Genomic DNA, 17,848 nt, shown 5'->3' with positions numbered 1-17,848 from the left:
TGCCTAGGCTGTCCCAAGCATGCTCTAGTCCAAATGACCAGCCGCCCTGGCGGTGGGTGCTGGAATCATGCCCATTTTACAGAGGAGTAAACACCAAGGCTTTGAGCAGGTCGATAACTGGCTCGAGGCCGCGCACACGTGAGCAGTGGGGCTGGGGTTCACACTCAGGAAGTGGGACTCCAGAGCCACACACGCACCCCTGCTGCTTTGCCTACCACAGCCCCGAGGCCCCAGCGACCTTCCCAGGACCTCAGCCTGAGCACTCCTTCCCCTTTAAATGTCTCAGCAGCTCCTCCAGCCTAGCCCTGTCCACACCCCTAATACGATGGACGATTTATCCACAGAAGAAGGAACGAGATAATTAGGAGCCACAGGATGGGACGGACCACAGGAGAGGAAGAGCCTGTCAGGCTGAGAGGGCGAGGAGAGGCCTCAACGCCAGTCAGCCAGGCAGAAGGACGGGTGAGATTTCAAGAAGCAGAGGAGAAGGAAAACCACATCCTGGGAGAACACCAGCCTGAACAGATGCCGAGCAGTGCGAAAGGAGAACTCGGAGGAAAGGAAGATTTGTGTTGTTGCACCTGCCCGGCATCCGCTCCCTGAGCCTGGCTGAAACTGCTGGGAAGAGAAACGCCCCTTCTCCCCTTGACCTGGAGCTGGGGCTGGAAGCCTGGTACTGCCAGGGGTTACCATGCGGAGGGGCCTGCTGTGAGCTAAGCCGGAGAGAAGGAATGCCAAGAGACGGAAAGAGGACTGACAACAACTACCTGGCCCCCTGGAGCCAGCTACACCTGCAACAAGCTCTGTCCCTAGACTACACAACTAGTGAGCCCAAACTGGGGTTTTTTTAAAGCCAGTGTGAGTTGGGTCTCAGTCACCTGCAACCAAGAGTCTTAACCAATCTGGGAAGTAAAGGAGGTGTGTACAGCAGAAGAGGAAGCGAAGGGTTTTAGAGAAGGCTGATGGAAAATTTAAGAGCTCTGGGCTCTATCCTTCAGACAGTGGGGAGCCATCCAGGATTTCAGAAGACAGTGGGGTTGTTGAAGGCAATGCTTTAGGTAGATCAGTCTAGCAACTACGTCCAGGATGGACTGCGCTGCAGAACACCAGAGCCCAGGAGAGATGGGATAAGCGACTGAGTCCAGGAGCAGAGGGTAGAAACATAATTGGAGGGACAGATTTGAAAGATCTGCCGGGGACTTCCAGTTAACCCTCATACATTCAGAAATGCCTGCTGTGCACAGGCCAAGAGCACAGACTCTGGAGCCAGACTGTCTGGGTCTGAATTCTACTTCTGTGTGGCCTTGGGCAAGTTACCTATTAACATCTCTGGGACCAATACTAGTACCTACCTTATAAGATTATTTGGAAGATCATATGAGTTAACTCAAAACCTTTATGGCAGTATCTGTCTCACTGCAAAACTCAATATTTGTTAGTTGCTATTTATTATTACTAATATTATTATTCTCGTCACCACCACCACCTCTTCTCCCTCTTGAAACACCATTAAAGTGACAGCAAAAGGACAAACTGCTCAAAATCAAAGGAAATGAGTGCAAAGACATCAGCAGATAAGACATTTCAACATGGTTTTGGAAAACAAACAGTTGGTGAGAAGGAGGCACCTGACTGAGCAACATTGAGAACGGGGCCTGCAAGGGGACACCAACGAGAGGAACTGATGAACGACCACAGATCCCCAGAATCAGCCATATCCAGCGCCAAGAAGCTACTGGAGGATGTGCTCCAGCAAAATGAGGGAGTAAAGCCAGAAAGAGGAAGAGATGGGAACCAGGAAACAGGGAAAGTAGCAAATGGAAGTCCCAGAATGAACAATCAGAGTAGATGAGAGCAGGAGGAGGTAGTCAAAATAAAAAGTAACTGAGACATTATGTAACACACTTGAATTGTGAGGAAATAAATAGATGCTGGATATCTGTGATGGAACATTAAGGAAAAAACTAGAGATACCTAACTAGAAAACTAAGCAAATAAAAAATGAGGTTATTATTAAACCTAAAAAGCAAGCACTGTAAAAGAAAACGATCTCAGTGCACTACTTGCCTTAAGAACGAACAAGACCTACAGAGTCATAACGCAAAGGGTGAAACAATCCGAGAGCGATCTCAACAGGGTTAGGAGGATGAGGCTGGAGAAGGGGGTGCGTGCGCAGGAGAGCCAAACCCTCAGCCCTCGCAGCAGGGATAATGTCCAGAACTAATAAATTAGGAAACAGAAGCGTAAGCACATTTAGAAACAGAAAGACAAATACCAAATATATACATAAATACAAACCACACTCCTAAATCCCACCCACAAATTTAAGAATTAGAAAAGGCAAAACCCTTCATTTCAAAGTTACAAAGATTTCTCACTGAGCTCAGTACTTCTACTAATTCTATCAATAATAAACAAGAGGGCTTCCCTGGTGGCGCAGCGGTTGAGAGTCTGCCTGCCGATGCAGGGGACATGGGTTCATGCCCCGGTTTGGGAAGATCCCGCATGCCGCGGAGCGGCTGGGCCCGTGAGCCATGGCCGCTGGGCCTGCGCGTCCGGAGCCTGTGCTCCGCAACGGGAGAGGCCACAACAGTGAGAGGCCTGCGTACCGCAAATAAATAAATAAATAAACAGGAGGAAAAGAGTCTTAATATCCAAACTACTCAATTACCATGGTGGGAACAACAACCTGCCCCCACCATCCCTCCCCATCCACACCTCCTCTGCAGGACCCTCACGCAGGTGGCCACCATCGCCTTTGGAGAGCCCGTCCTCCCCAGAGTCCTCCAAAGTGCTCCATAATGGCTGAGCACACGTCCATCATCACCTGGGTCACCGTGGACTGCACTCATTGGTCTACCTGTGTGGCTTCCAACCTACGTACCGAGCTCCTTGAAGATCTCCTCGCAAGCCAAACCATTAGCATCTAACATGGTAGTGGCCTGATCAATGTTCCTGAATGAGGGAGGGAGTGGGGGAATGAGTGAATGGTTCCCAGATACACACACTGCAGCCCTCCCATCACTAAACACTCAGGGGGTCTTGAAACCCAAAGCCACATGGTTCCTTCGGGTAAATTAAATTTACTTCCTCTCACTCTTACCTGTAGACAGTTCCCAGCTGTATGTAATGAAAAGCATCGATCTTCATCAAGACTGCCTTCAAAAACACAAGCACACACACAGGTGAATGGTGCAGAAGAATTTGCATATTTAATGAAAATGCCAGGTGTCATGATAAAGCCTATCAACATCAAGTTGTCTTAAACAAAGAAGCATCCTGTATGTTTCTGAAAGCTTTGCTTGCCGAGTTCCTCATTAAGGAAACGGCCTGTCTGCAAAAAAAGATACGACAACCACCTTGTCCTCATTATGTTGAAAATGAATGACTATTGGAAATAAGCAAGTATCTCCCAGTGGCTAAATGCATTCACGCTCTTCCAATACAGTCTCTGGAAAAAGACTTCATCCAAAGATGTTTTGGATAATTTAGTTCTTCAGCCCCAAAGAACAAAATTTAAAATCAATTTACACATTCAGCAAAGAAAAGCATCAAGAGTACATTTGACTCCCGAGCATGTGTAACTGTAAACAAGGATGAGAATTCAACCTACCCGCTGCACGTCATAATGCAGTCCACGGATTGCAAAGTTTGGGTCATATTCATACTTCCTGATTTCCACGGGATACTAAGAAGGAAGAAAGGAACCGGTTTTAGCTAGCAACGTACTAAGTTCAAGACAGCATCCACACGTGGCCCCTGTACGAAGGCTGAGACGGCTCGTGCACTTGGGTGGGAAGCTGGGGTCAGAAGGGACAGGCCACAGCTTGCCCTCTGCTTCCAGACCAAGCGCTGCCAGGCCACAGAGCACCCCTTCCGCCCTACTCCGTGTTTATCTGTCCACACACAGGAGAGGCCTCAGCCCCCCAGCTTCTTCAGCCCCCCGGCTTCTCTGGCCTTAACTCTCCCCTGTCCTCAGCTGCAGGGACCCCTCAGCCGTCGGTACAGCCTTCCTCCCACTCGGGCCAGAGACACCCTCTCTCAGCACCCGGCTCCCGGGTACAGCTCCAACTTTGGTTCAGAACACACGGCCTGGCTCCCCTGCTATTTCCTAATCATTAACCTGTCCCTCCTACTACACAAAAGTCCCAATCCCCTCCTTATCCACTGCACCCGGCATCCAAGTCCTTCCCTCTCTCCCGAGATCTCAGAATTGGAACACCAGTTACCTCGCTGGTAGCACCGACGTACCGAGCACACTGTCTGCTGCTCTGCACAGCTGGCCCCACCATGCCCATTTGACAGATGGGACCTCAGAGGCTCCGGATGAAACAACCTGGCCTGGGCCACACAGCACGGAGCGTGGTGAGGCGGGGGGTCAGGCTCTCCCCACTGCCCCTGCCCTCAGAGCGTGCACCTGCGGGCCAGAATATCGACTTCTGAGACTAGGGAGGCTGTGTCCCCAGGATCTCCCAATCACGATGTGAACTGCTTACGTAAAAAACCTACACAACTGTCAACGGGCACAGGAAACCCCTCTACATGGCTGCACAGCTACCTCCCAGTGCACGGCCAGGGTCACGCGTGTGCAAGAACATCTCCTGGAACCACCAGGCTGACCCTCATGCGGCAAGTTTCCCGGCCAAGCTGCACAAAGCGCTGAGTCAAATGTCACATTCGGGCTCATTTATCTAACACCTGCCACGTGTACCAAGGAATCACTCAGTGCTATTTCCCTCCTGCGCAGAAGGGTATAGAAACAAAGTTCTCCAAAATCCACACGAAACATGAAGCCAAGGCAAAAGGACCTGCATCAGGCGACTCTACACCGAGCACTATACACTCTCACTTAACGGTGGAATCCAATGAACACGTCAAGTATTTACTGAGCGCGTACTTTGTGCCAGGGCCTAGGAGTGTGGCAGTGAACAAAACTGACACTGTCAGGACTTCCCTGGCAGACCAGTGGTTAAGACTCCACGTTTCCACTGCAGGGGGCCCGGGTTCGATCCCTGGTTGGGGAACTAAGATCCCGCATGCCACGGGGCGCAGCTGAAAAAACCAAAAAAACAACTGACACCACCGCTGCCCCTAAGAAGTTTCCATTCTGTGGTGGGCAGGCGAACCATAAACATACCAACACATGGTACAGTGCCTCATAGTGATAAGTACTACAGAAAGAATGCAGTACAAGGGTTCAGAGATCTAGAAAAAAAAAAAAATGAGAAGCAAGGCTTCGGGTTGCCCGGAGTCAGGCAGGAGGTCCCACCAGAGGAACTGGCAGGTGCAAAGGCCCAAAGGTAGGAGCGTGTTTGGCGGTTCAAGGAGCAGCGAGGCAGCTGGAGCAGAGCGAGGGCAGGCGGGGAGGAGAGGAGGCTGGTGAGGAAGCCTGGAGCCCAGGAGCACTAGAGGCCTCTGCTGTCACTCCAAGTGTGATGGGAAGGCTCGAGGGGGCCTTGAGTCCAGGACCGAGATGACTAACGTCTGAAGGTTCACTCTCGCTGCCGAATGGAGAACAGACTAAGGGGCAAGAACAGAAGCCAGGGGACCAGTCAGGGGGCTACCGCACCATCGGGCGGGAGGTGATGGCGGCTTGGATCAGGGTGCAGGCAGCGGGGGGGGGGAGAAGTGGATAGAGGCAGGCAGGACATATTCTGAAGGAGTGAAAAGAGAGCTCACGGCTGTAGAGACTGACTTCCTCCCAAACGGTACAGTATGCGAAGGGAGATAAGAGTAATTTTGTAGTGGAGAGACCTGGTAAACACTGCCTCAGCCAGATGGTCAGGCCAGCGTCGTCGGTGGTGAGTCACGTTGACAGGATGTGATGAGAATGGAACTCTACCTCCATGGTCTTCCTCCCCAAATCCACAAGCCCAGTCTAACCATGAGGAAACAGGGGACAACGCCCAAGAGAAGGGCATGCTAAAATGTACTGACCAGGACTCTTCACAACCATCAAAGTCATCGACGGGTCACCAAAAATAAGGAACTTGTAAGAAACTGTCAGAGCCAAGAGAAGCCTAAGGAGACGTGACACCTAAATGCAATGTGGTGTCCTGGATGGGATCCTAGACCAGGAAAAGGACGTGAGGTAAAAACTAAGGAAACCTGAAGCAAGTACAGACTTTCAGCAATAACAACTCATTAATATCAGTTCCTCAGCTGTGATAAATGCACCGAGTAATGTAAAATGTTAACATTAGGGGAAACCAGTCGTGGGGTGTACTCTCTGTATTACCTCTGCAACTTTTCTGTAACCCTAATGCTCTTCTAAAAGGAAAAGTTTATTATAAAAAAGAGACAGATGTGCTGAGAGATCAGAGGTGGAGCAGAGGCGAACTGAGGAGCAGAGGGTGGCGTTAGGCTTTGGATCTGAAAAACCGGGTGAACGCCGGTAACCATTAATAATCAGGAACACTGATGAGGGTGCAAATCTGGGAGGTGAAATTAAGAACTCTTCTAACACTGTCCTTCTATCCCTTGGGGCAGACGTACCGAATGAAAATATAGATACGGTTATTACCCAATATTTATTTCAATTTTTGTAAAAACTTATTCTCGTGAAAAAAAAAAGAGTAAGGGTAATTACGAAAGGGATGGAACATTTATATTTGCTTTTGGGGAGACGCTAAATTGCAAACTCACTGCTCTATTACTATGCGTCTCGAAAGCAGATGTCTTTCATCTCCACAAGTACTTTTAGCCTTTGGCAGGAAAAAATGGCACCAAACTCAATGCTTCCAACAGCATCTTGGAAGAATTATTTTCCAATCCAAAACAAGAGAAAAACCTGCATTAGCATAACTGCCTCTATTAATATGCTTGACATAATTAGTGTTAGGACATAGTTCTTTTATCAAAGCAACAAACAGACATAATGGGAATGAAATATCTTAAATCTAGAAGCTTTTCTAATCATAATGATTGTCCCTTTTTCCCATCTATTTCATCTCCCTTTTCTCTCCAAAGTTCATAAATTTTTAATCTTCATGAATATTTTATTTTCATATGAACAACAAACCCACAGGGTAAAAGAAAAGGTGTTATTAATCCCACAAAAGGCAACGTGAACAAACAAGAGAGCATCTCTGCCTTGGAAATACACAAATCTAAGTTCAAATTCTGGTTCTGCCTCCAGTGGTCTTGTGGCCTTGAACTACTAGCTGAACTCCGTAAGCCTCTGTAATACAGAGTGAATATCCATTTGCAGGGCTGTCACGCAGATCAGAAATAATAGTAGTAATAGCTAACCTGTACTGAGTGTATTCTATGTGCCAGGCATTTTACAGAAATTAACTCCTTTAATTATCACAGTAACATGTGAGAAAAGTACTGTGCCCATTTCATAGAGGAGGCAACTGAGGCTCAGAGACATTAGGTCAGTTACTCGAGATTACCTAAGAAATAAGTGGTAAAAGCCAGGATTCAAACTCCAGCAGTCAGGCTCCAGAACCCGTGCTTTCGGCACTAAGCAGACCACCAACAGTTGGTGTGTTAGTATAATGACCTTCGCTTTGTAAGTGGCATCAGTCACAGCAAACGTTGCAGATGACCTGGGATTAGAATGCCAGCACCAGTGCAAGAGCCCTTCCGCTCGCTCTCCAATGGGGTGGTGGGGAGATGGGATAAGCCGACATACAGGAGGGCAAGAGCAGGACCACCTTGCCCTTATCCTGCTTCCATCCTCAAAGTGAAGGGAAAGGACCGTGGGTTAGACCGAAGAGAAGAGTCTCTTGAACAAATGGAGAAATGCAGCTGGATGGCAAGTGGCTAGATGGGTTTGCATCTGATCAAGTGGCCATAACTAAAGAAAGCTCGGTGGCTGAAGGGAATGTTATTTTTGGCAAGTACCATTTCTGCATTTTGAATAAGGACAAATGAGTTCCTTATTAAATCCACTGATAACCAAAAGCTGAGGGGATCAGGAAATACACTGCACCAAACGGTGAGGATCCAAACAGCATTTATAAAGGTGCGACACGCAGAACCAGGAAGGTGATGGGCTCCCTCTGCTCCACACTGGTCAGACCCCACCTGCAGTAACACCTTCAGTTCAGAGCCTCACGTTTGAGAGGGATAAACCAGAGCACACACAAAGGACGGTGCCCAAGACGACGAAAAGATGAGAAAAGACGCCAAATGAGAATGGTTGGAAAAACTAAGAATGATCCAACAGGTAAAAGAAGTCTTAGAGGGCATAATGGTCCCTATTACACCCAGCCCATTACTCAAATAGTCAAGTATAAAGCATCAGTTTTCATAATTTAGGTTTCTAGGTTACTCACACCCAACCTCCCCCACCCCCAGCCCACCTCTGTGGATAAACGCCTTCCAGATTCCACTGAAATATCACCTCCTTCGTTGTTTCCCCAATTCCCTCGGGCAGAGAAAGTCGTTCCAACCATCCTCTGCACACACCTAGCTCTCTGTTCAGATGTCTGTAGGGCTCCACCAGGCAGAGGCTTCCTAATTTACCTGCCTACAGGATGGACTCCCCCACTAGACTGTTGGTTCTCCAAGGGCAGCAGCTGTATCCTACTCACCTGCATCCTCCCTGCTTCTATGACAGAGCTTAGCACAGAAGAGGACTGAGTAAAGGGAGAATGAACGTGTGAAGGGATGAATGAAGAGGAGGGATCAGTGGTAAAAGCTGCATGAAGGCAGAACTGTTCAACCCATGGAAGAATCTCCCCAAATTCAGAACACCTGCACCCCAGGCACACTCCTCGGGATGCTGTCGGGGTTCTCAAAGGGGACTGGTCCAGACGACCTCTGAGGATGCTTCTCATCCTGGGTCCTGAAACATGGACTCAAACTAGACTAGAGAAAACCACGTTTGGTTTTGAGTGTTTTTCTTCCTTCCTTATGATAAGCTTTCAACAACACTACACATCAAAAGACAGTCAAATATTCTTTAAGAACGCGATTCCGTTCAGTGATGAGAGGAAAACATTGCCCATGATTTCAAGAATTCCTTCCAACCAGAACTCAACAGTCTGCCACTGCATCAGGCTTTGGGAGAACCTATGTCACTGCTCCATGAGAAAGGAGAGGGCAAACGTCCGCGGCTGAATCTCCACTAATGAGTAACTTGGGACAGTCTCTTTGTCAGAGACATCTAAGGATTCTTTATTAAACAAACAACTATCTTCCAGGTACAAAGTTTCAGTTAGGCAAGATAAATGAGTTCTGGAGATCTATTATATAGCATAGTACCTATAGCTAACAATACTGTATACTCAAAATTTGCTAAGTGGGTAGGTCTTATGTTAAGCGTTCTTACCACACACACACACACACACACACACACACACACACACACAAATAACAATAATGATAATAAAGGGGGCAGGAGGAAACTTTGGGAGGCGATGGATAGTTTATGACCTTGATGATGGTTTCACACACTTAACCTGAACCTCAGTGAGTTATACACATTAAATACATATAGCCTTTCACGTGTCAATCATACCTCAATAAAGTGGTTTTTTTAAAAAAACTATCTTCCAGATGGAGTCATTTGGAACGGAATCAGATCTACTCATTCATTCAGCAACAATTTACTAAGGGATGTCTATTGTGCCATGCACGAGGCCAGGTCAGCTCACTGCTAGTCTTCAAACGCCAAAGGGGAAGGGGAGGAGGTCTGTGATGTCCCCATGCTCTTACCCTGTGTTCGTTGATGAGAAGGTCCCGAGCGGCATTAAATATCAGTGTGTGGAGGTGCTTGGAATAAAACACCAAGGTGTAATCATAATCAAAGCCATAGATTTCAATGTCCGACAGGCTCATCTCATTGTTTGAGAAGATGGCATCTGGATTCAACAAGTTGCTCATAATTGAAGGAACCAATTCTAGAAGTAAAGGGAAAAAATACATTATACCCTACGATAAATAAAGGTTAGTATGATTTCGAAACAAAATGAGTAAATTAAAGTGCAAGTGTGATTAGCCTTCCCTTGAAAACATTATGCTAAGTGAAAGAAGCCAGTCACAAAGGACCACATATTGTATGATTCAATTTATATGATGTGTCTAGACTAGGCAAATCCAGAGTCAGAAAGTATCAGTAGACTGGTGGTTGCCTAGAACTGGCGGATGGGGAGAAAGGGAATGACTGCTAATGGGCATAGAATTTCTTTTGGGGGTGATGAAAATGTTCTAAAATTGATTGTGGTGATGGCTGAACGGCTGTTTTGATTACACTAAAACCCACTGAATGGGAAACTTTAAGTGGGTGAATTGTATGGTATGTACATAACATCCTAATAAGACTGTTATAAAAAAAATATTTGCTTCGACATCACGAAAAGATTTGTTTTTGTTTCAAAAAGAATACATGCCAGTTAGAGATTTTAGAAGATAGAGAAACATGTAGATAATTAAATATCACCCACTGTAACATCACCCAGAAAAAAACCATTAACATTTCCTGTATTTGCCGCCCATATTGTTCTGTGTATGTAGTCTACATAGTTGACCTCACACGATATACACAGCTTTGTGCTCCACTCTAAATTTAATATCCTATCATATGTGTTCTATCATTACAGACTTTCTAAGAATATAAATTTAAATCATTATATAGGGCTTCCCTGGTGGCACCGTGGTTAAGAATCCACCTGCCAATGCAGGGGACGTGGGTTTGAGCCATGGTCCGGGAAGATCCCACATGCCGTGGAGCAACTGAGCCCGTGCGCCACAACTACCGAGCCTGCACTCTAGAGCCCGCAAGCCACAACTACCGAGCCCGCGTGCCTAGAGTCCGTGTTCCACAAGAGAAGCCACCGCAATGAGAAGCCCGCGCACCACAACGAAGAGTAGCCCCCGCTCGCCGCAACTAGAGAAAACCCACGCACAGCAACGAAAACCCGACGCCGCCAAAAATAAATAAATAAACTAATTTTTTTAAAAAACCCATTATACAAGATTCTGGTATATTGTGCCACATCAACCTTTTACTCTATGTTACACACTTAGGTATTTTTCCTGTTTAAAAAAAACAGCATTAAGTACCTTCAGATGTTCATCTTTGCCTTTCAGATGATTTCCTTCAGATGGTTTGTTAGAAATGTGATTTCCCCAGGATACCATCAGGGTCCCCTGGATCCTATGTTAGTTTTGAGCTTCTTTTTTGAGCAGTTCTGACTATTTGTGAGGATTGCGATTTTCATGATCTTTATTCTTTCTTGGAGGTTTTCCAAAAACTCATCCTACCTTACAACTTCCATGAGCCCACTGGATCCTTTTAAAAATCTAAGATGCAGTATGGGAGGTTAGTGACCTTAGTTTCCAACATCTTGAAACATTTTGCTATTTTATCATTGCAGGCATTATTTCATCATTATCTAGCAATTATTCTCACCTATGATTTTAAAAAAAGACTAAATAAAGAAAGCAGGGTATGACAGGAGATTGCCCAAGATGTTGCAATAGTGAAGCAAATCATCGCTACATCATCCTTCAGCTTCCTCATTGCCCTGCCCGAACTATCACATCATTTTCAGGAAGGTATATCAAAGAAGTCTGAAGATACCATCTCTGCAGTCATTTTTTTAGCTTTCATGGAACACAGTTGAGAATTCATAATGTTCTATTTTCCAGCATAAAACTGACAGAAGAAGACATTTCACAATTATTAGATGAGTCAGAAGATAAATGCAAAGGGACAGAAAGCAGCTCTCTAGAGTCAGGTAATGACAGAGATTGCACAATATATTTCTAAAGACAAAAAGGAAGTACGATATTCTCATCCAGTCATTTCACAGGTAGTCATTTAACACAAAGAATCTCACCGTGCAACATTTTGCAACAAGAACACAGACCGTCCCATTTTGCTAAGAGGATATGTAACAGCATTCTCTCACCTTTTATGATGTTTGTGCACCAAAATTTACCTGAAACAACTCATCAGTAAACGAATGCTGAAGGCAGGTGACTTCCTGGAGATATAGGTACAAAACCACCTGTAACGCACACACACGAGAAGTGAACTGTCCACATCTTACTACTAAAATTGAACTATCTATATTTTACTACTCTTCACGTTACTAAGGGCCACCTCCTGGCTCTGTCGTAAGAGCTAATATTTATTAAGCACTTACCACGTACTATATGCTCGGAAGCGCTTTCTATCACCTCATTTAATCCTTACGACAACCTCATGAGGCGAAGCCTCTACTATCCCCACGTGATGTATGAGGACACTAGAAGCACACAGAAATTACACAATTGGCTGAAGGACACACAACCACTAAACAGCAGAGCTGGGATCTGAACCTGGTAAGTCTGGCTTCAGAATCTGCGCTCTTAATGCTCTTCTCCAGGACTATGGGAATCAACAAGCATTTGAGAAGGGTGCACTTATTTTCGCAATAAAATGGAGTCAATCCTTCCTCATTTCAATGCTTACCATAGAGTCTACAACGCTTCCTCCTTCCCTTCTGCTCACTTCTTTCTCACATTATTCACTTCTCAGGGGCCACCTGAAATACCCAAAAAGTACTACTTTCACAGGGTGACAACTCCAATCGGGGCACCGTGCCAGCCACAATGACGTATTCTGAGCCTTTCAGAAGGCTCCTTATAGCTGTGGGGCTTGGATCCCTTTGAGAACCTAACAGAAGCCATAGAATCCTCTCCCCACAGAAAAACACAAACAAAATTTTGTGGAAAACTTCAGGAAGGTTGACCCCTGAAGCCTATTCATGGTCACCAGGTAAGATGCCAAGTTTCTCTCCCACTGACAACCTAGATATGACCAAGTCTAAAGTCTACTGAAAATCCAAATAGCCAAGATTCACCAACAATTCCATTTCTTCTTAGTTCCCTTTGTCAAAATCAATGAGATGGTAACCTTGGTCTTTCTTTTTTTTTTTTTTTGCAACTAAGATCCATCTGAGGATAAGAAAGACAGTAACATTTCAAGAAACTTGAAGGCAGACAGTTCACAAGAACCAGTCCTCAGGAAGGGAGAAGCCAGTGGTCCTAAGCTCTTCAGCATCCAACACTGAAGACCATCTGGCCTTACATCATCAACGGGCCACCGCAGAGGATGTCATTTTCCGAATAGGACCACACGGCATTGTCTGTACGAAGTGAAGCGGGATCGCTTACAGAGTGACCAAAAGCTCTTCTTTCACAAATGACCTTTCCAAGGAAGCTCTCATGGCCTGTTGACCTTAGAAGTTTCTATTTAGAAAGGTGCTGACAGTGAAGTCTACGTCCCTTTCTGCTACCTGAGAAGAAGTTGTGAAGCCCTCAAGAAACACGGCTGTGCTGGAACATGGTGCTGACAGTCAGCACATCTCCAGAAGCTGCCCAGGAGCGTACTCCCCACTGGAGGGAAAGCTCAAGGTGTATCAATCACGTGAACATCATCACCGGAAAGCTTGCACGTTTAATTTGTCACCACTCGAAATAAACACAAGGAACACCAGCAGCTTAAAAGGATCTCAACATCCTACGCAATCACTTCAAAAAAGTGCTAAGGATAAACGCGAGTCATTACAAGGCAAAAGGAAAGAACGCCAACCATTCAGGGAAATACGGTCTGTCTAAACTGAGGACTCCAAGTATAAACAGAAGGGCCCTTGACTAGTCAGTTATGTACTTCCCCAAAGCAGACACAAGAGTGGGTACAAATTTAGAGAGCGAATTCCTTTTGCTCCTAACGGATGATGACAGCAAGACTACACAACGAGGACAAAGACATGGAGAGACAGCTCTGCCGCTCTGCCCAAAGCTCCGACCAGAGCTGGGTTCCACGGCAGCCACCCTGAGCTGGGAGGTGAGCGCCTTTCCCGGGATCAGGCAGCAGACTGGGCGCCCCCTGCACTCGCACCAGCTTCCGGTTACCTGCTCATCCCACAGAGCACTAGGACACGCAGTGGACCCCTTACAGGAAAGATCTGTAAGCTTCCTGGGGTTCTGTGCTTGCTTATTTTTATTGTGGGAAAATACGCATAACACAAAATTTACCATCTTAACCATTTTAAGTGTACGGTGCAGTGGTATTAAGGTGATTCACACTGCTGTGCGACCACCCCCACCGTCCAGCTTCAGAACTCTTTCCATCCTGCGAAAGTGCAACTCCACACCCATTCCATTAAACACCAGCTCCCCACTCCTCCTCCCCCAGGCCCTGGCAACCACCCTTCTATGTTCCGTCTCTAGGAATGGGACTCCTCTAGGTACCTCATATAAGGAGAATCACACAGTATTGGTCTTCTGTGAGTGGCTCATTTTATGTAGCATAGCATCTTCAACATTCATTCATGTTGGAGCATGTGTCAGACGCTCACTCCTTCTAAAGGCTAAAGAATATTCCACTGCATGTATATCCACATTTTGTTTATCCATTCATCTGTGATGACACATGGACACTTGGGTTGCTCTCACTTGTTGGCTATTGTGAATAAAACTGCTATGCACGTGGATGGACAAATACCTCTTTGAGCCCCTGCTTCACTTCTTCAGGGTATATACCCAGAAGTGGACTTGCTAGATCATATAGTAACCTGATTTTTAATTTTTTTTTTTTTTTTTTTGCAGTACACGGGCCTCTCACTGTCGTGGCCTCTCCCGTTGAGGAGCACAGGCTCCAGACGCGCAGGCTCAGCAGCCATGGCTCAGGGGCCCAGCCGCTCCACCGCATGTGGGATCTTCCCGGACCGGGGCACGAACCCGTGTCCCCTGCATCGGCAGGCGGACTCTCAACCACTGCGCCACCAGGGAAGCCCCTGATTTTTAATTTTTTGAGGACCCACCATACTGTTTTCCATGGCCACTACACCATTTTCTGTTATGTTGGTTTTTCGGTGAGTTTGTTTTTGTTTTTGTAAGGTCACCACAGAAGAATTCCTTCCTTGCCTTAACTTTATCTTTACTTCTGAGTATGAATGAGATCAGAACTTAGGTATAGAAGTCAGACATTTTTCCACCTATTCAAGGAAAGATTTTTAAACCGTGTAAAGATCTGAGTTTGGGAAATACAATTTTTGAAAAGTACTGTGTTCCCCGTAATGTTCAGAAATGCACAATGACTCTCCCTTAATAAAGGCCCCCAGACTAATGGAGCAGTGTGTGGGGACAGTGCCGAGTAGAAATCCATGGCCTGAGTCATGTCAAGAAATACTCCTAATGTCCTCAGAAAGGCAACGTGACTGTCCCTCGGCCCTTGGGGACACCACACTGGGGAGCTCTAAAGGGATACATGCCCTACTCTCAGCACCGTCCCAGGAACAGGTCAGATAAAGTCAGGAGGAGAGGCATAAGGGGTGAGTCAGACCAACTGAGGTCCTCGAGGGAGCCTGTGGTAGGCAGTGACTGTGGGCCCTGGGCGTGTGTGCTACCCAGTGTGGCTGGGCCACCTCGTGCTGACTCACATTCTCTCCTTCCAGGCACATGGGGAAGATTACAACCCCCCCCTTCACCCCTAACCACCCCCAGTCCCGCTCTGGCCAGCTCTGGCCAACAGATTGTGGGCAGAAGTGACACGAGTCACTTCCAGACCAGAGCACACTCCCTCCCCTGCTGTTTCAATCATGGACACATGTGCTATGGAGACCCCACAAGATGGAGAAGCCTGGAAGGCTAGGCCACCACATTGAGGGCAGCTGCCCTGGAGAAGTGCCTGAGGCCCCAGGAAACTGCAGGAGTGAGAAATAAACTGTGGTTATAGCTGCTAATCCTAAACCGCTGAGATTTTGGGTGTCGCTTGTCACTGCAGCATAAGCTAGCCTAACCTGACTGACACACCTTCTGTTTCTCCAGTATGCTCAACTGCTCTGGGAAACCGCCCCTCCCTAACATTCGGACTATGTGGTCCTGGCGAGGTTCTGTTCCTGACTCTGGGAGGAGATCATGTGACCCAAACCTGGCCAACGAGAACCCCTGAATTCCCTCACCAACACGATTCATCTGGGGCAGGTACCTCCAGCCAATTATCCTCATATGTCCCCTGTAGCCACAGAGAACCAATGAGGCCAATCAAGGAAATTTCTGGATTTATAAGGGAATTTCAAGAAAGAGACATTCGTTTCTTCCAAACATGGACCTAAGAGGATATAAATCTGGAGATATGAAGGACCACCTCTAGCAATCTAAAAAAGAGGCCAGTGGGGAGGAGGGCAAGATCAAGAGACGGAAAGAAGCCACCCAACGACATCAACTGAACTTGGATCAAGGCAAGCTTGAAGCTGGTACTACCTCTGGATTTTTCAACTGCACAAGCCCATAAAATATCTTTTCAATTTTTTGCTTAAATTAAATCAGTTTGACTCAGGCTTTTTATTTTTATTGCTTGCAGCTGAAGGACTCCTAACTAAAAGTTCATTTCAAGGATATTCAGCCACTCAAAATTCTCACTGCCTACAAATTCAACTTTTAACATGGCATCAAAGGCAGTCCCCACGTACACTTCAGTCTGTCTTCCCAATCTTAAATCCTCCTTCATATGCCCTATTTTCAACAAGGTGGGCAATCTACTACTCTGTGTTCTCCAGAATATACTGTAATTGAATACTGATGAATAAAATTCACCCGGGATAGTCTATCTCTCTAACTAAATAAACACTGCTTAGCTATATGGAAAGGGTGTCAAGTAAGATGTTCCTTCACACTATGCTGCAAAACAAACACCATGTGAATCAAAGAGTTAAGTTTTATTTCTAAATATTAAAAAGGTGGGAAAATATAGACTACTATTTACTTCATCCCAGGATAGAACATAACTTTCCAAATGTAAAAGCAATAGAATAAATCAAAACAGAAAAATATCAACAGATTTACAATATAAAAATTTTAAACATCTGTGTACCAAAAAGTATCACAAATTTGGGGGGGAAGGGTTATATTAAACAAAATTAAAAGATAAACAGCAAAGACTAATATCCTTAATGTAAAAAAAGAAAAAGCCGGGGCTTCCCTGGTGGCGCAGTGGTTGAGAGTCTGCCTGCCGATGCGGGGGACACGGGTTCGTGCCCCGGTCCGGGAAGATCCCACATGCCGCGGAGCAGCTGGGCCCGTGAGCCATGGCCGCTGAGCCTGCGCGTCCGGAGCCTGTGCTCCGCAACGGGAGGGGCCACAACAGTGAGAGGCCTGCGCACCACAAAAAAAAACAGAAAAAGCCATACAAACCCAATAAACAAAAAGATAAAGACTATATCTCACAAGAAAGGAAATTAAATGGCTAATAAACGTTCAACCATTCCAATTATTTTTTAAAAAATCAAACTAAAACAATTAGACAGGGACTTCCCTGGTTGCACAGTGGTTAAGAATCCGCCTGCCAATGCAGGGGAAAATGGGTTCTATCCCTGGTCCGGGAAGATCCCACAAGCCATGAAGCAACTAAGCCCGTGCACCACAATTACTGAGCCTGTGCTTTAGAGCCCGCGAGCCACAACTACTGAGCCCGCGTGCCACAACTACTGCAGCCCGCACGCCTAGACCCCATGCTCCGCAACAAGAGAGGCCACCGCGATGAGAAGCCCACGCACCGCAACGAAGAGTAGCCCCCGCTCGCCGCAACTAGAGAAAAGCCCGCGTGCAGCAACAAAGACTCAATGCAGCCAAAAGCAAATAAATAAATAATTTTTTAAAAAACAAGACAATTAGTTAAGAGTAGCTCTCTCTGAAAGGTGGGATTATCAATGGTTTTACTGTTTTTATTTCAGTTACACTTTTTTCTATTATAAGCTTGTGTCACTTGGCTAAGAAAAGTTAGACACCATTTTTCTCCAATGAGACTACAGTGGTGTCTTCGTTGCTGTTGTTGCTGTTATTTGTATGCGGTTTTCTTTGGGGGGTGGGGTTTCTACCCTTTTTGTTTTTAATGATAGAACAT

General features: G+C 46.2%; 1 protein-coding gene across 4 annotated transcripts in view; it reads right to left on the bottom strand.

The window, feature by feature from the left end:
• NT5DC3 (5'-nucleotidase domain containing 3) overlaps positions 1 to 17,848 on the bottom strand; it is a gene marked incomplete at its 5' end in the record, with an annotated part of 79,407 nt that overhangs the window by 51,403 nt on the left and 10,156 nt on the right. For all 4 annotated transcript variants that reach the window (XR_013830367.1, XR_013830368.1, XR_013830369.1 and 1 more), the window contains 3 exons: positions 3,104 to 3,159; positions 3,614 to 3,688; positions 9,670 to 9,854. Coding sequence is in view for 1 of the 4 variants with exons in the window: in XM_079935844.1 (XP_079791970.1) it covers positions 3,104 to 3,159; positions 3,614 to 3,688; positions 9,670 to 9,854 (316 nt within the window). The remainder of the gene's footprint in view (positions 1 to 3,103; positions 3,160 to 3,613; positions 3,689 to 9,669; positions 9,855 to 17,848) is intronic.

The sequence above is a fragment of the Stenella coeruleoalba genome (assembly GCF_951394435.1).
Source record: "Stenella coeruleoalba genome assembly, chromosome: 11".
NCBI lineage: Eukaryota > Metazoa > Chordata > Mammalia > Artiodactyla > Delphinidae > Stenella > Stenella coeruleoalba.
Note: the sequence above shows the minus strand (reverse complement) of the source record. Positions and strands in the feature narration are given on the sequence as shown.